Below are 19,075 nucleotides of genomic sequence, written 5' to 3'. Positions count from 1 at the left end.
GGTTATGAGTTCGATTCCGGTCAAGGGCATGTACCTCGGTGGCAGGCTCAATCTCCCCTGGTCAGGGTGAGTGCGGGAGACAACCAATTGATGTGTTTTTCTCACATCCATGTTCCTCTCTGTCTGTCTCTCCCCCTCCTCTTCACTCTGTGCATAAGGATATGCTGATTAGCCTCAGGTGAGGATTAACAACAACAAAAAACCCACACACGCAAAAATTAGTGTAGATATGGTTCAGTACTATCTGCAGTTTCAGGCACCCACTAGAGATCTTGGAATGTATCCACCATGGATAATGAAGGGACTACTGTTAAATTATTTTTTAAAAAGCAAAACAGGATAAGCAAAAATAGGTGTGAAAAGGGTGGTATGGAGGATGATTGGGTTGAGTTGTAATTTTAAGACAGGTTGTGAACAAAAGCCTCATTGAGCAAAATTTAAGTAAGGAATTCAAGGTGGGAGTTGATATGAGGGAAGAGCATTTCAGGTAGAAAAACAGCAAAGGCCCCGAGACAGAAGCATATCTGAATTGCAAGATGGCCAGTATGGCTGGAGTGGAGTAACTCTATTAGATGTTTAAATGAATTACCATTAATTGTAAAATGTTAATTCTAGAAAAGGGGTACTTTTAAATTATAAACTACAGCAATAGGCTAAATATAAAATCAGCAACAGGCTAAATATAAAATATCAATTATGAATGTACTAGAGGCCTGATGCACGAAATTCATGCAAGAGTAGGCTTTCCTTCTCCCAGCTACTGGCACCAACTTCCATCTGGCATCCTGAATCCGGGCTTCCCTCTGGCCACTGGCAGGCACCCAGGACCCGGGCTTCCCTCGCAGCTCTGGCTTCATCTGGAACAGTGGTTCTCAACCTTCCTAATGCCACGACCCTTTAATACAGTTCCTCAGGTTGTGGTGACCCTCAACCATAAAATTATTTTCATTGCTACTTCATAACTGTAATTTTGCTACTGTTATGAATCGTAATGTAAATTTCTGATATGCAGGATGTATTTTCATTGTTACAAATTGAACATAATTAAAGCATAGTGATTAATCACAAAAACAATTGTAATTATATATGTGTTTTCCGATGGTCTTAGGCGACCCCTGTGAAAGGGTCGTCCGACCCCAAAGGGGTGGCGACCCACAGGTTGAGAACCGTTTGTCTGGAAGGACGGAAGGACATCCGGTCTAATTAGCATATTATGCTTTTATTATTTTAGATTGTATTATCTTTCTTCAAAAATCATTTACCATTTTTGGTAACTTTAGTCTGCTTAGACTGCAGGGGTGGGCAAACTTTTTGACTCTAGGGCCACAATGGGTTCTTAAACTGGACCGGAGGGCCAGAACAAAAGCATGGATGGAGTGTTTGTGTGAACTAATATAAATTCAAAGTAAACATCATTACATAAAAGGGTACGGTCTTTTTTTTTTTTAGTTTTATTCATTTCAAACGGGCCGGATCCGGCCCGCGGGCCATAGTTTGCCCACGGCTGGCTTAGAGTATAAGTAAGGGATAAGTATTTGCCTTTTCTGTAAGTGGAAAACATAAGACAATTAGCTGTATTATTGTTCAAGGTAACAGAAATGGAGGACATACAACTGGACCCCGATTTCTTGACTTCTTAAATATAGTATCTTGTTCCACTGTGCTGAAACAAAATTAGCTAATGTTGGTTAAAGAATTTACTTTTTACTTTAGTAGGCCTTGTAGACCTGATTTCTATGATTATGTTATTATTTGAAACTGTCATTTTGTGTTTCTGACCCCATCAGAATAGATTCTGAAAAAGATAAACTGACATTGCAAAGAAGTGTCATGAAAGTCAGTGACATTTAAAGCATAGAATTTGAAGCCCAAGTGGATTTAAATTAATTTTATATGCTTGCAGGTGATTTTTATTATCTATTTTTAGAACAAAGTTTTGCTTTAATATATTTACTTTCATATGTTGCTTACTTTGGCAAAATCTTCTCTTTTCCTTCCTAATCCTTCCTGAATTCTGTTTTGCTTTCCCTATTTTTTCTAGCATATGTACCTGTAACCATGACTGCCTTATAGTTAGACTATATTTCCCAGCCTCCCTTGTGGTTAGGAATAGTCATGTGACTGAGATCCAGCCAATGGAATGGAAGCCATAGTGATGTTAGCCACTTTGTAGCTTGACCCATACAAGCCTCCCTTTGCCTATGACTTTTCCATGTCCCTTCCAATCCAAAATCTGGATACAGAATACTCCAAGGCCCAAGAAGATGCGAAGTACACTCATAATCAGAAACAATCATTTTGTCCTTACTAATATATTTCTTTTGTGTCAGCCACTGGGATTTGTGGTCTTCCTGTTATACCATCTTGAGTAACCATCACCCTTCATCATTTATTTGACTTAATATTTTACATGTTGCTGCTGAACATTATTATTTATGGTACTCAACTAAGCCCAGCCTCCATTATTAGCAAACTTTATTCCTTCACTAGCAAAAGTTGTACATGTTTATATCTTCTGATGTTAGAACTATTGGAATATTGCTTATCACACAATTTTAGACAAAATATAATGACCAATGGTGTTCCCACCAAGTTAACTCTTGTTTTTCTTTTGTTAATCCTCACCTGAGGATTATTTTTCCCCATTGCTTTTTCAGAGACAGTGGAAGGGAGGGAAGGAGAGGGGAGAGAGACAGAGAGAAACATCTGTGAGAAACACACATCAACTGGTTGCCTCTAACAGGACCCTGACTGGGGACAGGGAGTGAACCCATAACCCAAGTATGTTCCTTGACTGGGAATCGAACCCATGACCATTTGGTGCGCAGGCCAACACTCTAACCATTGAGCACACTGACCAGAGCAAAGCTTGTAACTCTTAATAATAGGTCTTTCAGAAATTTCTCAGAATCAATGAACAGTTTTCCTCAGGGACAAAGTTAGTCCCCTATAACAAGTTGGCTGCCCCAAGAAATATTTTAGTATTTTTAGTAACTTTTTGGTGCATTTAATAATTATGAAGAATTGCCTCTCTTACCTCTAGTTCTCCAGTGGGTGACTAACTGGTAACTAAATTTTGGAGAAAGATTAAAGGCTGATGACAGAGAAGATGCTTTCCCCCATGCGATAAATTCCATGGCCAGTGAAGTTGCTAAACTATGCCCCTTTCCTAATTATAGCTATTTTTTAAAAATCTATTTGGAATGGGTTAATAGTTTTTTAATACCCAATTTCATAAAATGGTTGTCTTCATTTTTATTTAATTATAATTACTAGCATAACATACAGAGTGTGGTTGTTTCCAGAAAAACTATCTTAAGAAATTAATAACTTAACCAGTAAACTGCTACAAAACAACACAAATTAAGATATTGGCTAATCAAACAAGTAGGGGAAAGTCTTACTCAGAGCTCCATTGCTAGTTCAAGGCCAACTCTCAAGTCCCACCCACACTTCAGGGTGCTTTTCTCTGTCTTGTGTATTTTGTAATTGTAAATGCAGACATCAACAAAAGTATGAACACCATTCCTTGTACCATTCAACCCAAATGTCCTTTCTTCTTTTTGTGTCCTACTCATCCTTTTAATCCAGAAAATTTCCACAGCCCAGTAACAATTTATTGACCATATTGTCTTGAAATGAGTACCTATGAACCAGAGGTCACAGTTTGATTCCAGGTCAGGACACATGCCCAGGTTTCGGGCTCGATTCCCAGTAGGGGACGTGTAGGAGATGGCTGATGGATGATTCTCTTTCATCATTGATGTTTCTGTCTCTCTCTCCCTCTACCAACCTCTCTCTGAAATTAATAAAAAAACATTTTTTAAAAAAGATAAATTTAAGTGTCTATGAAATGAGTTTAATAAAAATTAACCTGCTTATTTCACATGGTTATAAAAATCTATTAGAATAATAACATGTGAACATGATTCAAATTACAAAACGATATCATGAAATGACTTTTAGAGCTGGGCCTTGGGAACTTCAGAGGATTCTATGTTTAGGCATCCGAACTGAAACTATGGTAGAGAAGATAACGGATTGGACTGACATGAGTTTATGTGAGAATGGATGATGATGAAGCTGGAATAATTATTGTGGGCAGAAATATAGGACTTTATGTAACATGCTAAGGTATGTGGATTTGATTGTTTAGGCTAGTGCAAGGCAATGGAAGATTTTTGAATAAGCAAATTATATCAACAGATTTATTCTTTGGAGAGATAAAATTTAGTAGATTAATTTTCCTCAATAATACCTTCTGGTATTTTAAGTGAGTCCTATATCCCAAGAAAAAATATTTTCAAAGGAATTACAATACTCATACTTTCTGTTTCCAATATAATAGATTTATGTTTTTCCATATAGTTCCTCGATTTGAACACCATTACTATACTATGTCATTACTATAAGCATACTCTAAATATATGTCATAAATATTTGCTACAATCTACTAGTCACTTATACTGCCATGTTTTTTAAATGAACTGAGGTAAGCAACCAGAGCTCATACAAAATCCATATCCTAAAATGTCACAAATTAATTATGTCACATGATGTGCAGTACAATTTTAAATTTCTATTTTATGACTTTCCATTAATAGAAACATGCATTCACTCATCAGAGTCCATTTTTATTCACAGCTATGAACTTAAAATCAGCTGCAAAACGCAAATAAATGTCCATGTAAATGATACTAAATCTGTTCTAATATAATATTACTTCTTATAATAGTAAAGAACAGCAGTTAATTTTTAAAATAAATCAAAGTGTACAGATAAGGTAAAAAATTAAAATCTTGTCTTCCCATTCTCACTGCTGGTTGTTCAGATATAGCTACTCTTGTTCCCAAAAGAATTTGTAGCACGCCTTTTGCAGGATATGTCCCCCCTTTGTTTAACCCTTAAGAAACAAAAGAGTGAGAATGAACTTAATTGGGCTGCTGTATAAATGCCTATTTCTAAATTTGGAAGGGTCCACTATCTTCTACCTAAACCGGAGATGCTGCTGTTGTTACTCGAGGGAAGCAGGCCTCATCTCCTCTGGTAGCTAGTGGCAGTGAGTTTCTTAGGGGACCGCTGGCCTTCCCTTTGCTCCTTTCCTGTTATTAATAACTCGTTAATTATATCGGTATCATTTTCACTTTCAAATTTTTTATTTTTTTTATTTTTAGAAGTATAGAAATATACAACCATTTAATCAAATACTTTTTTGAATCACATTTTATTTGATGCCACATTTTAGGATGTACTTGGATAAACTTTGGTTTTACAAACTGTGATTTTCGAGTTTCATTTTTTAACGTTTTTCTTCCAACATCTTGTTAGCATGAAGTGGAAATGGGATTTGCATTTGAAACACTAATATTCACTATTCAGTCAAGAAGCTTCCTTCTTTTAATTTCCATAAATGTCAGTAAATGCCTCTTTTCACCTCTGGGTGAATAGTCAATAGAAAAATCAATTCTGTGACAAATGAACAGCAACATGATTTTACATATGAATTATTTAACAAAGGCTATTTTTGTCCTAGAAGGGAAAGACTTCAGGTAAAAATCAGCAAGTTATTAATTTTCATTTATTAATATTATTCATAGAAATGCATATCCACGGGAAGTGAAGAAAATTTATATCTCATTTTTAATTAGTTCATCTCATAAAACTCTATTAATGACAATAGAATGCCATTAGTAAATAGATATATAAGTAATAAACTTCATTAAGCCTTTAAATTATATTGTGTGTTCCTCTAGGTTGTGAGAGATTTAGTGGTTTTTAACCTCTGGAAGTAAGTGAACTCATTATAAATGTCCCACCTTAGATATAAAATTTACATGAACTCAGTTTTTACCAAACTCTTCACCAAACTCTTCATATCTGATTGATATCTCCTGGACATTAGAAGACACAAATACTTCACAAATCCAGTTGGAAAATGGAAACCACATTCACTTCTTGAACTGCTAAATATTAAATCAACAAAATTTTCTCAATAACAAAATAAAAGCATTGTTTTAACCCTCATACTGAGTTGTTGAGGTAGTAATCATTGGTGTGGTAAGTAGCACTGTTTCTAAGGATTACTGTTTCAATGAAAGAATATTCTTGTTAAAAACCTGCCGAAAGTCAGAGATTTTATTTGAGGATGAGTATCCTAGCCCATAGCGGATCATTTCTGTATCTGTTCACATGTGCTGGGAGCTTGTAATGGGCTGTTAAGAGGCATACCTATTTATTGAAGGTCGATGGTTTTGCTCCCTTTTGCAATCCATCCTTAAGAATAGAAAGGAAAATGTGCAGTTATAGGTACAACAAAAGCCCCATTTCAGGTGGCGTAAACTAATGGGGTGTAAGTTAAAAATACTGACCCCCCTTACATGCAGCCCACATGGGCGGGGCATGAATAATACTCTCTGGCCTCTGTGGAGTGGGTCCCTTTGTCAATTTCTTTGAGGCGTCAGGTTGTCCCAGCTCCTTGTAAACTGCGACTAGGTGCTTTCTCATACTGAATCACGAACCCTGCAGCTTTCAGATCTCTTTCAAATGTCAAATTAAAAATCAGAGTAATGTATAATATATTATTAAATTCTCTATCAAAAGATTTTATTTTCAAAAACTTTTATGTTGACAGCCTGTGCCATTTTCTAGAAGCCTGGGTTTTGTGCCTGTTATAGAATAATACCATTTTTTACCCATGCTATCCAAAAATAATAATTTTGGGGCATAAGATGCCTTAGTCCTTTCAGGTTGCTATAACAAAACACCTGACTGGTGGCTTGTAGCCTATAGAAATGTATTCCTCACAGTTCTGGAGGCTGGAAGTCGGAGATCAGAGAGCCAGTATGGCCAGGGAAGAGCTATCTTACAGGTATCAGAGTTATCACTCTGTCCTCATGTGGCAGAAGGGACAAGGGAGCTCTATGCAATCTCTTTTATAAGGGCACTAATCCTACTCATGAGTGCTCCACCCTCATGACCTAATCACCTCCAAGAAGCCCCACTTCCAAATATCATCACATTAGACTATAGGATTCCAACATGTGAATTTGGGGGGCTCAAACATTCACACCATAGCATACGATAAGTTTATTTGGTTGCTTAAGGCATTGCATTCTTTGACCACCATGAAGTCCATGGTAGCTGTTCCACTCCCTTCAGTGATCCCACTCACTAGTCATTCAAACCCATCTAGGCATGTCTATATCCCACCCACACACACACCCTATGGGATTTCAGAGCTGTAGAGTCTTTTTAATAAGTTCCTAGGGATTTATATTGTTTGAAAGGGCAAGATATAAACTTTATCTCAAATATGAGATTTGTCCAGGGTCAGTCTGGTGTTACTTCAAGGCACTTTCTTCCTTCCCCTCCCTTGGTCTCGATGGAGGTGAGGTGTCCCATTGCTCCTAAGTTTAAAAAAAATGAAACCACAAGTCTAATATAGAGGCATACCTCAGAGATATTGTGGGTTTGTTTTTAGACCATCACAACAAAGCAAATACAGTAATCATTAAAATATGGCAATAAAGCAAGTCACAAAATTTTGGTTTCCCAATGCCTATAAGTTATGTTTATAGTATACTGTAGGATATTAAGAGTGTGATTACATTATGTCTAAAAAACAATGTGCATACCTTAATTAAAAAAGACTTTATTGCTGAAAAGCACTAACCATAATTTGAGGCTATAGAAAAATTGTCATCTTGATGCAGGGTTGCTACAAACGTTCACTTTGTAAAAGACACAATATCAGTGGTGGGCAATAAAAAGAGGTATGCCTATATTGTGGTAACATCTGTTCCTGCTCTCAAACATGCATTGAGGCATTCACACGTTAATTCCTTTTAAACCCTCCATGTAAGTGAACTGGATGCATTGTGCTGTGTAGAGATTGATTTACTCATTTTGGACTCTAGGACACCCATAGTCTTATCAAACAGTAACTAATTCTACTCACAAGGAATTCTGCTCACATTGATCAGCATTTTTCTCAATAATATATATGATCCTTTTTAATTGGAAAAAAATTGTCCTTGATTCTTAACATTTCTTAAATTACGTTATTGTAATGTTAAGATGTTACCTAAAATCTCTTTATTCTTTTAGCTCTCATTACAGCTGTAAAAACCAAAGCACATTTAAAAATTCAGTAGAACAGAAACCTACAAAAGCAAAAATATTAAAATTTCTACATTTTATATTAGGTATGATTCTGTTTAGCTGACATGAAATTACTATTGAAATATGAAGATGGTACTGACACAGATTCCATGAACTTTGGTACCCTTTTGCCATTTTGTGCAGTTGGTTTTACCCAAGTCTCTGTCCCTTTTTTTTCTATTTGAATTTCTGTGCAACCGACACTGTCAGATCATTTAGCTTTTTCTTAGAGAAGGATGCCTACTTGCATATTAAATATATCACTCTTTTCTTCTTAACCTGCAAGAATACAAATAATATTACTTGTGTCAATCTGCTTGTAAATAAAATACCAAATCAGAAAGTAAAATCTCACTGACTTCCAGCTTAAAAAGTAGGGATTCAAATGATTTAAAGTACAATTACATAACTTTTAAAAAATATTATAAAAATCAAAATGCAAAAATCTTAGATTGTCCCAAGAACTTAAGGACCCCTGAAAATATATATCAAACCCAAATTTCAAAAACATTTAAGTTACTTAAATTATTCACTAAAATCTGTGTATACCCTTTTTACTTTTCTCCTAAAATTCAAAAACCTCTAGACCAGCGGTTCTCAACTTGTGGGTCGCGACCCCTTTGGGGGTCGAACGACCCTTTCACAGGGGTCGCCTAAGACCATCGGAAAACACATATATAATTACAATTGTTTTTGTGATTAATCACTATGCTCTAATTATGTTCAATTTGTAACAATGAAAATACATCCTGCATATTAGATATTTACATTACGATTCATAACAGTAGCAAAATTACAGTTATGAAGTAGCAACGAAAATAATTTTATGGTTGAGGGTCACCACAACCTGAGGAACTGAATTAAAGGGTCACAGCATTAGGAAGGTTGAGAACCACTGCTCTAGACCTTTCATCATTTTTTTCCTGAATAACTTTCTTTAGTTAAAATCAAATATAAATCATAGTTATGTTATAAATCCAGTGTATTGCTGTGTTTTGAGAGCTTCATGTTAATAACATGTCAACATAAATATGTTATATTTATTTATTAAATATGTTTTATTGATTTCAGAGAGAGAAAGGTAGAGGGAGAGAGATAGAAACATCAATGATGAGAGAGAATCATTGATCAGCTGCCTCCTGCTCACCCCCTACTAGGGATCGAGCCCACGACCCAGGCATGTATCCTGACTGGGAATCGAACTGTGATCTCCTCGTTCATGGGGTCAACACTCAACCACTGAACCACACCAGCTGGGCAAGACTATGTTATATTTATATAGGAACCTAAATTGCGAGAGGTGGTTACATTTAACAGTGTCTGACTGAGTCATTAGGATAACTATAATTCAGAATGTTTAGAGATTTTCTCAAGTCAAACAGCTTACAATGACAAAGTCATAATAGCCCACATTTTATAGAGCTCTCACTTTTAAGTAGCTCATGTAACACTTATTCTTCCTTTTGTCCTTTTGAGGTAGATTGTTATTATTGTGATCCCAGTTTACAGATGTGGAAGCTGATAGACTTCTGCAAGGTTACACAACTATTAGGTGGCAAATTTAGGATTCCAGTCCAGGTCCTCTGACTCAGAAGTCCAGGTTGTCAACTATACTGTCTCTGTTCAACCAACCTCAACATCTTCATAGGATTGTAATTTCCTGTTAAAGAATGAAGTCCAATGTCTATATCAAGTCTTGTAGAAATACCTCTCCCTGCCTGTTTCCCCCCATTTCCATATAATTGACCATCTTATTTTTCAAAATTTAGTTCAAAAGTTACCACCTCTCTGCCCTGGTCAGTGTGGCTCTGTTGGTTGGTACATCACCCCATCCACCAAAGGTGGTGAGTTCGATTTCTGGTCAGGGCCTCTCTCTCTCTCTCTCTCTCTCTCTCTCTCTCTCTGAAATTTAAAAAAAAAAGTTACCACCTCTCTGAAGTCTCTACAGACCTTCGTCCATAGAGTTTGCTTGCCCAGAGAAGTTCTTCCTTCTCTCTAAAATGATATAAAGAAAAAATAAGAAAGGTTAAAAAAACAAAACAAAAAACCTCCCTCTTTTTGACTCACTCCATCTCTATTCCATGGGCAGCACATTAAGACGCTTGTGTGAGTTGCCTTTATAAAAAGTTCCTTTAAAAGCAGGGCATCTCATACCCAAAGGTTCAGATGTGTGTAACACTTTAGTTCTTAGTTATAACACTTGCCTTCTGCTTCTGAAAGGTGGTTTGTGTACAGACACTATTATATAAAACATGCCAGAAAATAAATAAGTGGGGTGGAAATGTATCTTTTAAAACAGTGGAAAACAAGATTTAAGTTAAAATACACCAATACGGTATCCTTATCCTACAAACAAATCCACATAAATGAGACCTGGGGGAAGCCAGCTGACTCTGAGCCCACATTGCCAGAAGCATCCCTAACCCCAGAGTTATTTCTTCTCTTTCAGAAAATGTTTCCCTTTCAATATCAATACCAAAATTATTGTTAAAAAATCATTATCACCTTTTTAATGATAATATTTTTGTGAAATATCAAATAATAGTAAGGGAGGCTGTGAGGGTGTTTGTTATTAGCAATGGGTTGTGAAATTTAAAGAATAGAGAAACATGATTTAGATGTTTTACAGTGCTAAATAATATTATCAATACTTTTGTTGCTTATAACTTGACCACCATTTAAGTAATATTCATAGCTGTATTTGATATTCTAAAATATGAAAGCTCTTAACTGTGACAACTATCATTCTTATACGTCACAATCTAATAAATTTAGTGAATCTAACCAAGGCAGATTAAACACCATTGGTCAAAGGACACTGTCCTCATCTTCTGATCTTCTGTATATTGTCTCATATATCATGATTTCAAAATGCCCCCTGAACTTCAGTGTTGATAGTAATGACCAATCAGATATTCTTACACGGAATTTTAACTTTCATTTAAAAAATAATCTATGAAGATTCTGTTTTGTTTTTGTAATTGAAGATCAATAATGTTAATATTTTAGCATCTCCTTTATGCCATTCTGGCAACTATCTTTATATACCTATTAAATTTTACTCAATACCTATTAATCTCCATAATAGAAAATAAAGTTCCATGGGCTCTCTCAATAAAAGGGTTTATTCTGAGCACTAGTTGATTATTGCAAACATCAGTCAAATTTGTGCTTATTAGGGAAGCCTAGAGAGCTCTCAGTCATTGACTCAAAGATGGCATTCTTTGGTGCTCACTACATTATTCAAGACATCAATACCTTCGTTAAGAAAGTGCTTTCTCATGGTGTGTGTATAATATACTTGGGAATTCAGATTTTTAAAATAAATACTGAGAAGCTTTGAAAGGGTAGAGAGCAATTTTCTTTTAGTGAAGCAATGACTTAGGGGACTTGGAACATTGTATGTCAGAATCTCTCCCACCAAGCCTAGTTCAGATCAGCGGTCACTCTCAGCAGATTGGGGTAGCCTCTATGGAGTGACTCAGTCTGCAAATCTGTTCCAATCATGAAGGTCTTCGCAGAGGGTCACACCTAGTATATGTTTTTGGTCACTATGCAAACCTACTGGCAAGAGTCTAGGATTGAGAAGAAATATAAAATGGGTATATTTTGTGCTTGCTTGGTATGAGGACAGTTGTATGTTCACATTAGTATGAAGATAAAGCCAGCACATGCCATCAGGCCACAGAAGAGCAATGCCAACGACTGGGTGCAGATCTGGATTCTGTTTGTCTAGTTTTTATGCTTTTAATGTTTTGTTAGGAGTTGATTCCATTTTTTATTCTTTTTTGTACCTTCCTTGCTTTCTTTCAGATTAATTGAATATTTATTTCACTTATTTATTATATGTTCTTACTATTCTTGTTGTAGTTTCACCAGAGAATAAAACATGCACCTTACTTATTGCATTTTAACAGATTTTATTACTCGTACTATTTTCCTAATACTGCTGGAACTTTAGAGCCTCTACTCCATGGAACCCCTCCAGGCTTTAGTAGTTATTGGTGGCATCCATTCTTGTCTTACATATAATTTTAAGTCCATAAGACATTGCAAACATGTAATTTATATTCACCTATGCATTTAATCCCACTGTTCTTCCTTCTCTCTAAAATTTCCATTTTTTCCACGTGGTATCATTTTCTCTCACCTTCAAAACAACACACACATGCATAAGACTGTTGATGCCAAGTTACCTCATTTTTGTTTGTCCAAAAATATTTTTATTTCATTTTCATTTTTTGAAATCAGAATTCTATGTTAAATTACTTTCTTTCAGAACTTTAACCTCGGATTTGTTGTTGTCTGTCTTCCAATGTTACTGTTTAGCAGTCAGCTTCCGCTCTCATTGTCATTCCTTTGAAAATAATGTGTCTTTTCATCTGGATTTTTAAAGTTTACTCTTTCTTTTGTCTTTGGTCTTTGGCATTTTTAATATGATATGCTTTGCATTTTCTTATTGTTGGTGATGCTGTGTGTGTTCATCTTTTGTGTGGTTTACTGAGCTGATTAAAAATGTGTATTGATGCTATTAATGAGCTTTGGAAACATTTCTTACAGAGAGGAGGGGAAAGGGATAGAGAATTAGAAACATCGATGAGAGAAAGACATCGATCAGCTGCCTCCTGCACGCCCCCTCCTGGGGATGTGCCCGCAACCAAGGTACATGCCCTTGAACGGAATCGAACCTGGGACCCTTGAGTCCGCAGGCCGATGCTCTATCCACTGAGCCAAACCCGTTAGGGCGTGTATTGATGCTATTAATGAGCTTTGGAAACATCTCTTTGACAATTGCTTGGCCACATTCTTTGTATCTCATCTACTTCAGATACTCTTTTATGCTTATGTTCATTCTGCTATTTCTTACATTTGCCTTTTTTCCCCCTCAGTTCTCTTAACTAATTAATCATAGGTATTTTAGTCTTTACCTGCTAACTCTAAATCTGGATCATCTGTGAATCTGTTTTATCTTTTATCTTTTCAATTTTGGTAAATTTCCTTATCTCTTCACATGTATAGTAATTTCTGATTGCATGGTAAGCATTTTGTGTAAATAATAGATTCCATAGATGATGTTTTCTACACAAAAGTTTATCACCATCCTTTGTTAGGAAGAAAAGGCAATCACAAATTGATTGCCTTTATCCAATCACATCAATCCAATCACAAATTCAGTGGTGTTGGAGAACCAGTCTACCTCTTTTCTCCTCTGATCCTCAACTTGCACCTTCCTGTGCTTTAACTGAGAACTTAACAGGTCCCTTAGCACTGAAACATTACAGTAGCTCTAGCTCTGTATTTGAGAGCCCAAGTCTCCAGCCATGTGCCCCACTCAGTCTTAAAGCCCAAAAGTCTTTAAGATGAGACTAGTCAGGTGCTTGAGGCTATCATCTCCCTGTTAAATTTCTGCTTCTGAAAGCATTTCTGTCATTGTAAGACATTTCACTCTACTTACAAGCTTTTGGCCCAAGGCACCACTTACTCATACATTTGAAGAACTTAACAAATGACCCTTTGAGAAAATGCCCATGCATTTGAGGATTCTCAAGTTTTAATTGGTCTTTCTAGTTCCATGCACCTGCAAAATATTGTTTATATTCTCTTTCTTCTATAATGGACTCTCTAGACCTCAGAAGAACATAATTGGCAAATGTCTCTGAAAGAAACAAAAATGAAGTTAGTAATTGTTTACTCAGAAAGATTCTCTCTATCCAGAACTGTGGTTTCTCTAGTTCACAGTTTTGCTAGAGCTTTGTGATATTTTAAAAACATAATTTTTGTAATTCATTCCTTTTTTATCATTTTACAATGGGGGTGATAACCTGCCATGGCCTACAATATTCTATGCAGAAGAAGAAGTTCCTTGTTTTTTTCCTAAATATTGTAGATCAACATGAAGTTCTATTACTTTAAAAAGATGGTTTGCAAGGAAATTTGGGGAAAATAATCAACTGAGATGGTAGAGGTACCCTTCCATCAATTAAATATTCTCTCATAAAATTAATCCAGTAATAGCATTTTTCAGAGATGGCTATTATATAAGGAAAGTGTGTGTGTGTGTGTGTGTGTGTGTGTGTGTGTATATATATATACTAATAAAAGAGTAATATGCTAATTAGAACAGACATCTTCCAGACATCCTTCTGGACAAAGCCACGGTGGTGGGGGCCAAGGCAGAGGCGGTTAGAGGTGATGAGGCCAGCAGGGGAGGGAAGTTAGGGGTGATGAGGCCTGCAGGCAGAGGTGGTTAGGGGCTATCAGACAGGCAGGCAGGCGAACAGTTAGTTAGGAATCAGCGGTCCCGAATTGTGAGAGGGATGTCCCAGATTGGAGAGGGTGCAGGCCAGGCCGAAGGACCCCTCCCCTGCATGAATTCATGCACTGGGCCTCTAATATATATATACATTCGTTGAATATATACAGTGAATGAGACTGAAGCTAAATGTAATCAACACAGAATACACTAATGAAAAAATAGAGGCACTAGAATACATTGATGGAGGAAACATAAAGATTTTACTCAAGTGCCATTTAGAAAAAGAAAAGGAAGGTGATATAGAGACCCTGGTCTTTAGTGCGCTGGATAACAGTTGTTAAGTAAGTGACAATCACTGTAGAGTAATCATTAAGAAGGCAGATTCTGGAGCAAGCCTGCCTGGTCCCATAATTTTCCAAGTGACTTTGGAAAAATTTCTTAACCTCTCTGTGCCTCAGTTTCCTCATCACAAAATGCTTTGTAGAGTCCTTAGGAGGACTGCATGAGTTAACACTTATAAGGTGCTTAGAAAAGTACCTGGCACATATTTAGCATTTTAAGGTGTTATTAAATAAATGGGTTTTTTGCACACCCTCCGGCCCCCTTCCTTGGCTCACTTCCCTAACAGCAGAGGCAATCTGGCTTTCATGAGAGTCTTCCCAGCAGGAGAATGTCTCCTTTCCCAGTCATTCTGTTGCAGTACTAGACGCTAGAGAAAAAATACCCTTTAAAGTGGGGCATGCTGTTTCAGCAGCTCACTTTCTATTGATGCTTCAGGACCTGGACAATCACAGTCCTGTCTTCCACACTTAGGAGTTTTTTGTTTTGTTTTTTTTCTGCTTGTTTTTAAAGTCAATTTGGGGGAACTCCTTTTGCTAAAGCCCAGCTCCTGAAATCTAGTTATGCACACTAGATATGGGTTTGCCCTCCTGGCTTCTGTGTTTTAACACTGTGTCTCAATGTTCTGCCCATCAACTTGATTCTGGGCTTTAAAATCTTCCTCCTGGGCAAACAATAGGCTCGGGCGGCCAGGTGGAGGAGTTGGTTTTAGAATTGTCCTGGAACAAGGACTGCCTGTGCTTCTTTCAAGTGCCTGTTGTCACAGGAGAGGAAACCATCTGTATCCTGCTTTGTTGTATCCTCTTTTGTCTTGATGAAGAGGATGGAGGTGGCACTGGCACAAAGTAGCCAGTTGGAGGTGGGATGAGCCATCTCATTTCCTCTAAATGCTCCCAATGTTCCCATTCTCATGTATTGTTTATGACTAGAGTCTCATTCTGTTAAACCAGCATACTCACTTTAGAATTGACAGGAAAAACAAAACAAAACAAAAAAACCTGTTTCTGCAATATCTAGCTGTTATGGATTACTGGCTGCTGGCAGAAGAGGGAGCCCGCGGCAATCCATGTAGCATGGTTGTCCTGAAGTGCCCCAGCTCAGGGGCAAGCTCTGCCTCCAGGGCATCTCTCTTCAGATGCCCCAAGAAAACGAGGGGAAGTAGCTGCCACAATTGCACATTTTGATATGGGTTTGACCTCCTGGCTTCTATGACCTCCTAACCTCTTCTGCAAAGGCCCCTAAAATTCCTACCTCTGCAGCCTCAAGGTCTGAGAGAGCACACAGCTGGTAGTTTATATCACAGCTTGAATTCACTGCCACAAAACAGCGCCTGCATGAAGCACCAGTGGGGTTGCAGATGTTCCCAAGTACAACTACCTGCCTCCACTGAGCTTGTTTGATATTTTAGTTGCTGTCCCTCACCACACCTAACTCTTGGAACCAGTTTCTACATTAGTGTGATCCTCTCTTAACATTGACAATGAATGGGCCCTCTTGAGTAAGAGGTGTCACATTACCTTAAAAGATATCAACTAATAACTGTGCATAGACTGAGTGGATTCTAGAATGAGGCGAACCTGGAGAAATCCAAGAACATCAGACAGAATTATAATTGTAATAAGTTAAATGAAGAGAAAGTACAAGGTGTTATAAGAATCCTATCTAATAATAGAGAAACATGGTAATTAACCGTAACTTCGCTACCCTTCCCATTGGCTAATCAGCGAGATATGCAAATTAACAGCCAACCAAGATGGCGGCCAGCAGCCAGGCAGCTGAAGCGAACAGGAGGCTTGCTTGCTCCAGTGATGGAGGAAGCCAAGGTTCCCCGCCTGCCACTGCTGGCCTCTGAGCTGCACTCTAAGAAACAATGTTGCAATTATAGAAGCTAAACAAATCTCAGAAACCTGCTTTCAGCCAGCTGGGCCTCAGAGCTGGAGCTGAAAGAGTGTTTCAATTATAGAAGCCAAACAAACCCAGATACCTGCTTTCAGCAGCCGAGGTCTCAGAGTTGGAGCCGAGCCTCAGAGCTAAAGCTGGCTCTCAGTTCCAGTGACAGCCATAGAAGGTAAATAAATCCCAGAATAAAAAAAAAGGAGAGGTTGGGAGCTTCAGTCACCCGCCAGCCTGAAAACGGCCCTCAGCCCCTCACCCAGACTGGCCAGGCACCCCAGTGGGGACCCCCACCCTGAAGGGGGTGTGACCAGCTGCAAACAGCCATCAGCCCCTCATCCAGGCTGGCCAGGCACCCAAGCGGGACCCCCACCCTGATCCAGGACACCCTTCAGGGCAAACCAGCCGGCCCCCACCCGTGCACCAGGCCTCTATCCTATATAGTAAAAGGGTAATATGCAAACTGACCCTAGCAGCAGAAGGACTGGGAATGACTGGTCACTATGACACACACTGACCACCAGGGGGTAGACGCTCAATGCAGGAGCTGCCCTCTGGTGGTCAGGGTGCTCTCACATGGGAGGAGTTCTGCTCAGCCACAAGCCAGGCTGATGGCTGCCAGTACAGCGGTGGTGGTGGGAGCCTCTCCTGCCTCCTCAGCAGCGCTAAGGATGTCCGACTGCATTTTAGGCCTGCTCCCCGCTGGCAAGTGGACATTCCCCAAGGGCTGCCGGGCTGCCAGAGGGATGTCTGATTGCCATCTTAGGCCCAATCCCCCAGGGAGTGGGCCTAAGCCAGCAGGTGGTCATCCCCTGAGGGGTCCCAGACTGCGAGAGGGCACAGGCCGGGCTGAGGGACTCCCCCTCCCCTCCGAGTGCACAAATTTTTGTGCACCGGGTCTCTAGTCCTATATAATAAAAGGCTAGTATGCAAATCAACCAAAAGACAGAACAACTGGTCGCTATGATGCTCACTGACCACCAGAGGGCAGATGCTCAATACAGGAGTTGCCCTCTGGTGGTCAGTGCTCTCCTACAGGGGGAGCACTGCTCAGCCAGAAGCAGGGCTCACAGCTGGCGAGCGCAGCAGTGGTGGCGGGAGCCTCTGTCGCCTCCACAGCAGTGTTAAGGACCCCTCAGGGATTGTCCACCTGACAGCGGGGAGCCGCCTAACCCGGCAGGTGACATCCCCCAAGGGGTTCGGGACTGTGAGAGGGTGCAGACAGGGCTGAGGAACCACTGCCCTGCCCCCCAATGCATGAGTGTCTGCACCAGGCCTCTAGTGTAAGTAATAATAGAGTGCAAACAGATAGTTAAGTCTTTCTTGTATCACTTGTCAACCAGTGCACCTATCCTAAGTGTTCCACTGATTATTTCCCCCCATTCTTCTGAATTCAGCAGCTCACAGCCAACCCAGTTGGATGCCATTTGCTGAGTGCTGGGGGTTTTATAGGGAATGAATGATGCCTCTTTTGACCCTGGTCCAGTCCCGTGACAACCAGGTGTTGCTATTATATATCTCGTTCATTCTCAATACATATTTGGTGTTACTCTTCCCCTTTTCCCTCCCACAGGTAATCCATCAGCTGAGGCTCTCAGAGAATGAAAGTGTGGCCCTGCAGGAGCTCCTGGACTGGAGGCGAAAGCTCTGTGAGGAAGGAGAAGACTGGCAGCAGATTCTGCAGCACTCTGAGCCCAGAGCGCCTCCCCCACCTCCATGCAAGAAGCCCACGCTCCTGAAGAAGCCTGCAGGGGCCCCCTGCAGCAAGCTGCCTTCCCAGTTCTGGGACACTACCATGTGATGTGATCCAGCTCACAGCATAAAACTGCCCAGTGATTCCAGGCGGCATCCACAGAAGGCTGCCTCTGATACATGCTGGGTGCTCTCTCCACGCATTTACACAGAAAAGCACAGAACACGGAAGTTAAATACCTGAGATTCCGTGTATGTGTGTGTGTGACTGTGTGTGTGTGTGTGTGTGTGTGTGTGTGTGTGTGTGTGTTTTCTTACCCATTCCATGGGGATACACTCCGATTTCCAGGCTCCATGGTGATAGGGCCATGCTACCTCCACGTAGCAAGTGAAAGGCCATAAAAAGATATGGATGAGGTGAGAGAGGAAAGAGGGGTGGAGGAGAGGAGGGATCCATGCACACTATACACTTGTTCTTATATAGTCTGACTACATGTTTCTCGTACTCCAATCATTTTAATACAATATACTCTACCGGACATGTGTTTTTATTTCTTTGTAGGCATTTGTGTTTTATCGGAATTACAAACCTGAAAATGATTTACATGTTTCTTACTGTGTTTTATAACTTTATGTAATTGGTGGTGCTCCCTTTCTTCAAAATACAGATTTTTAAAAATTATTTCTAGATTTTTTTCTTTTGCATACCATTTTTTTAACCTAAAGTATCTAAGA

General features: G+C 39.1%; 1 protein-coding gene across 1 annotated transcript in view; it reads left to right on the top strand.

Annotated features, from left to right (window-relative positions):
* The window catches only part of MYO16 (myosin XVI), a 524,958-nt gene extending 506,415 nt beyond the window's left edge, over positions 1–18,543 (top strand). Inside the window, exon 35 of the mRNA XM_023752474.1 lies at positions 18,222–18,543. Coding sequence (XP_023608242.1) covers positions 18,222–18,449 — 228 coding nt within the window. The 3' untranslated portion in view covers positions 18,450–18,543. The remainder of the gene's footprint in view (positions 1–18,221) is intronic.
* Positions 18,544–19,075: the final 532 nt, after the last annotated feature.

This window comes from Myotis lucifugus, unplaced genomic scaffold (genome assembly GCF_000147115.1).
Source record: "Myotis lucifugus unplaced genomic scaffold, Myoluc2.0 scaffold_33, whole genome shotgun sequence".
Taxonomy (NCBI): Eukaryota; Metazoa; Chordata; class Mammalia; order Chiroptera; family Vespertilionidae; genus Myotis; species Myotis lucifugus.
This window is presented reverse-complemented; position numbering and strand designations above follow the sequence as displayed.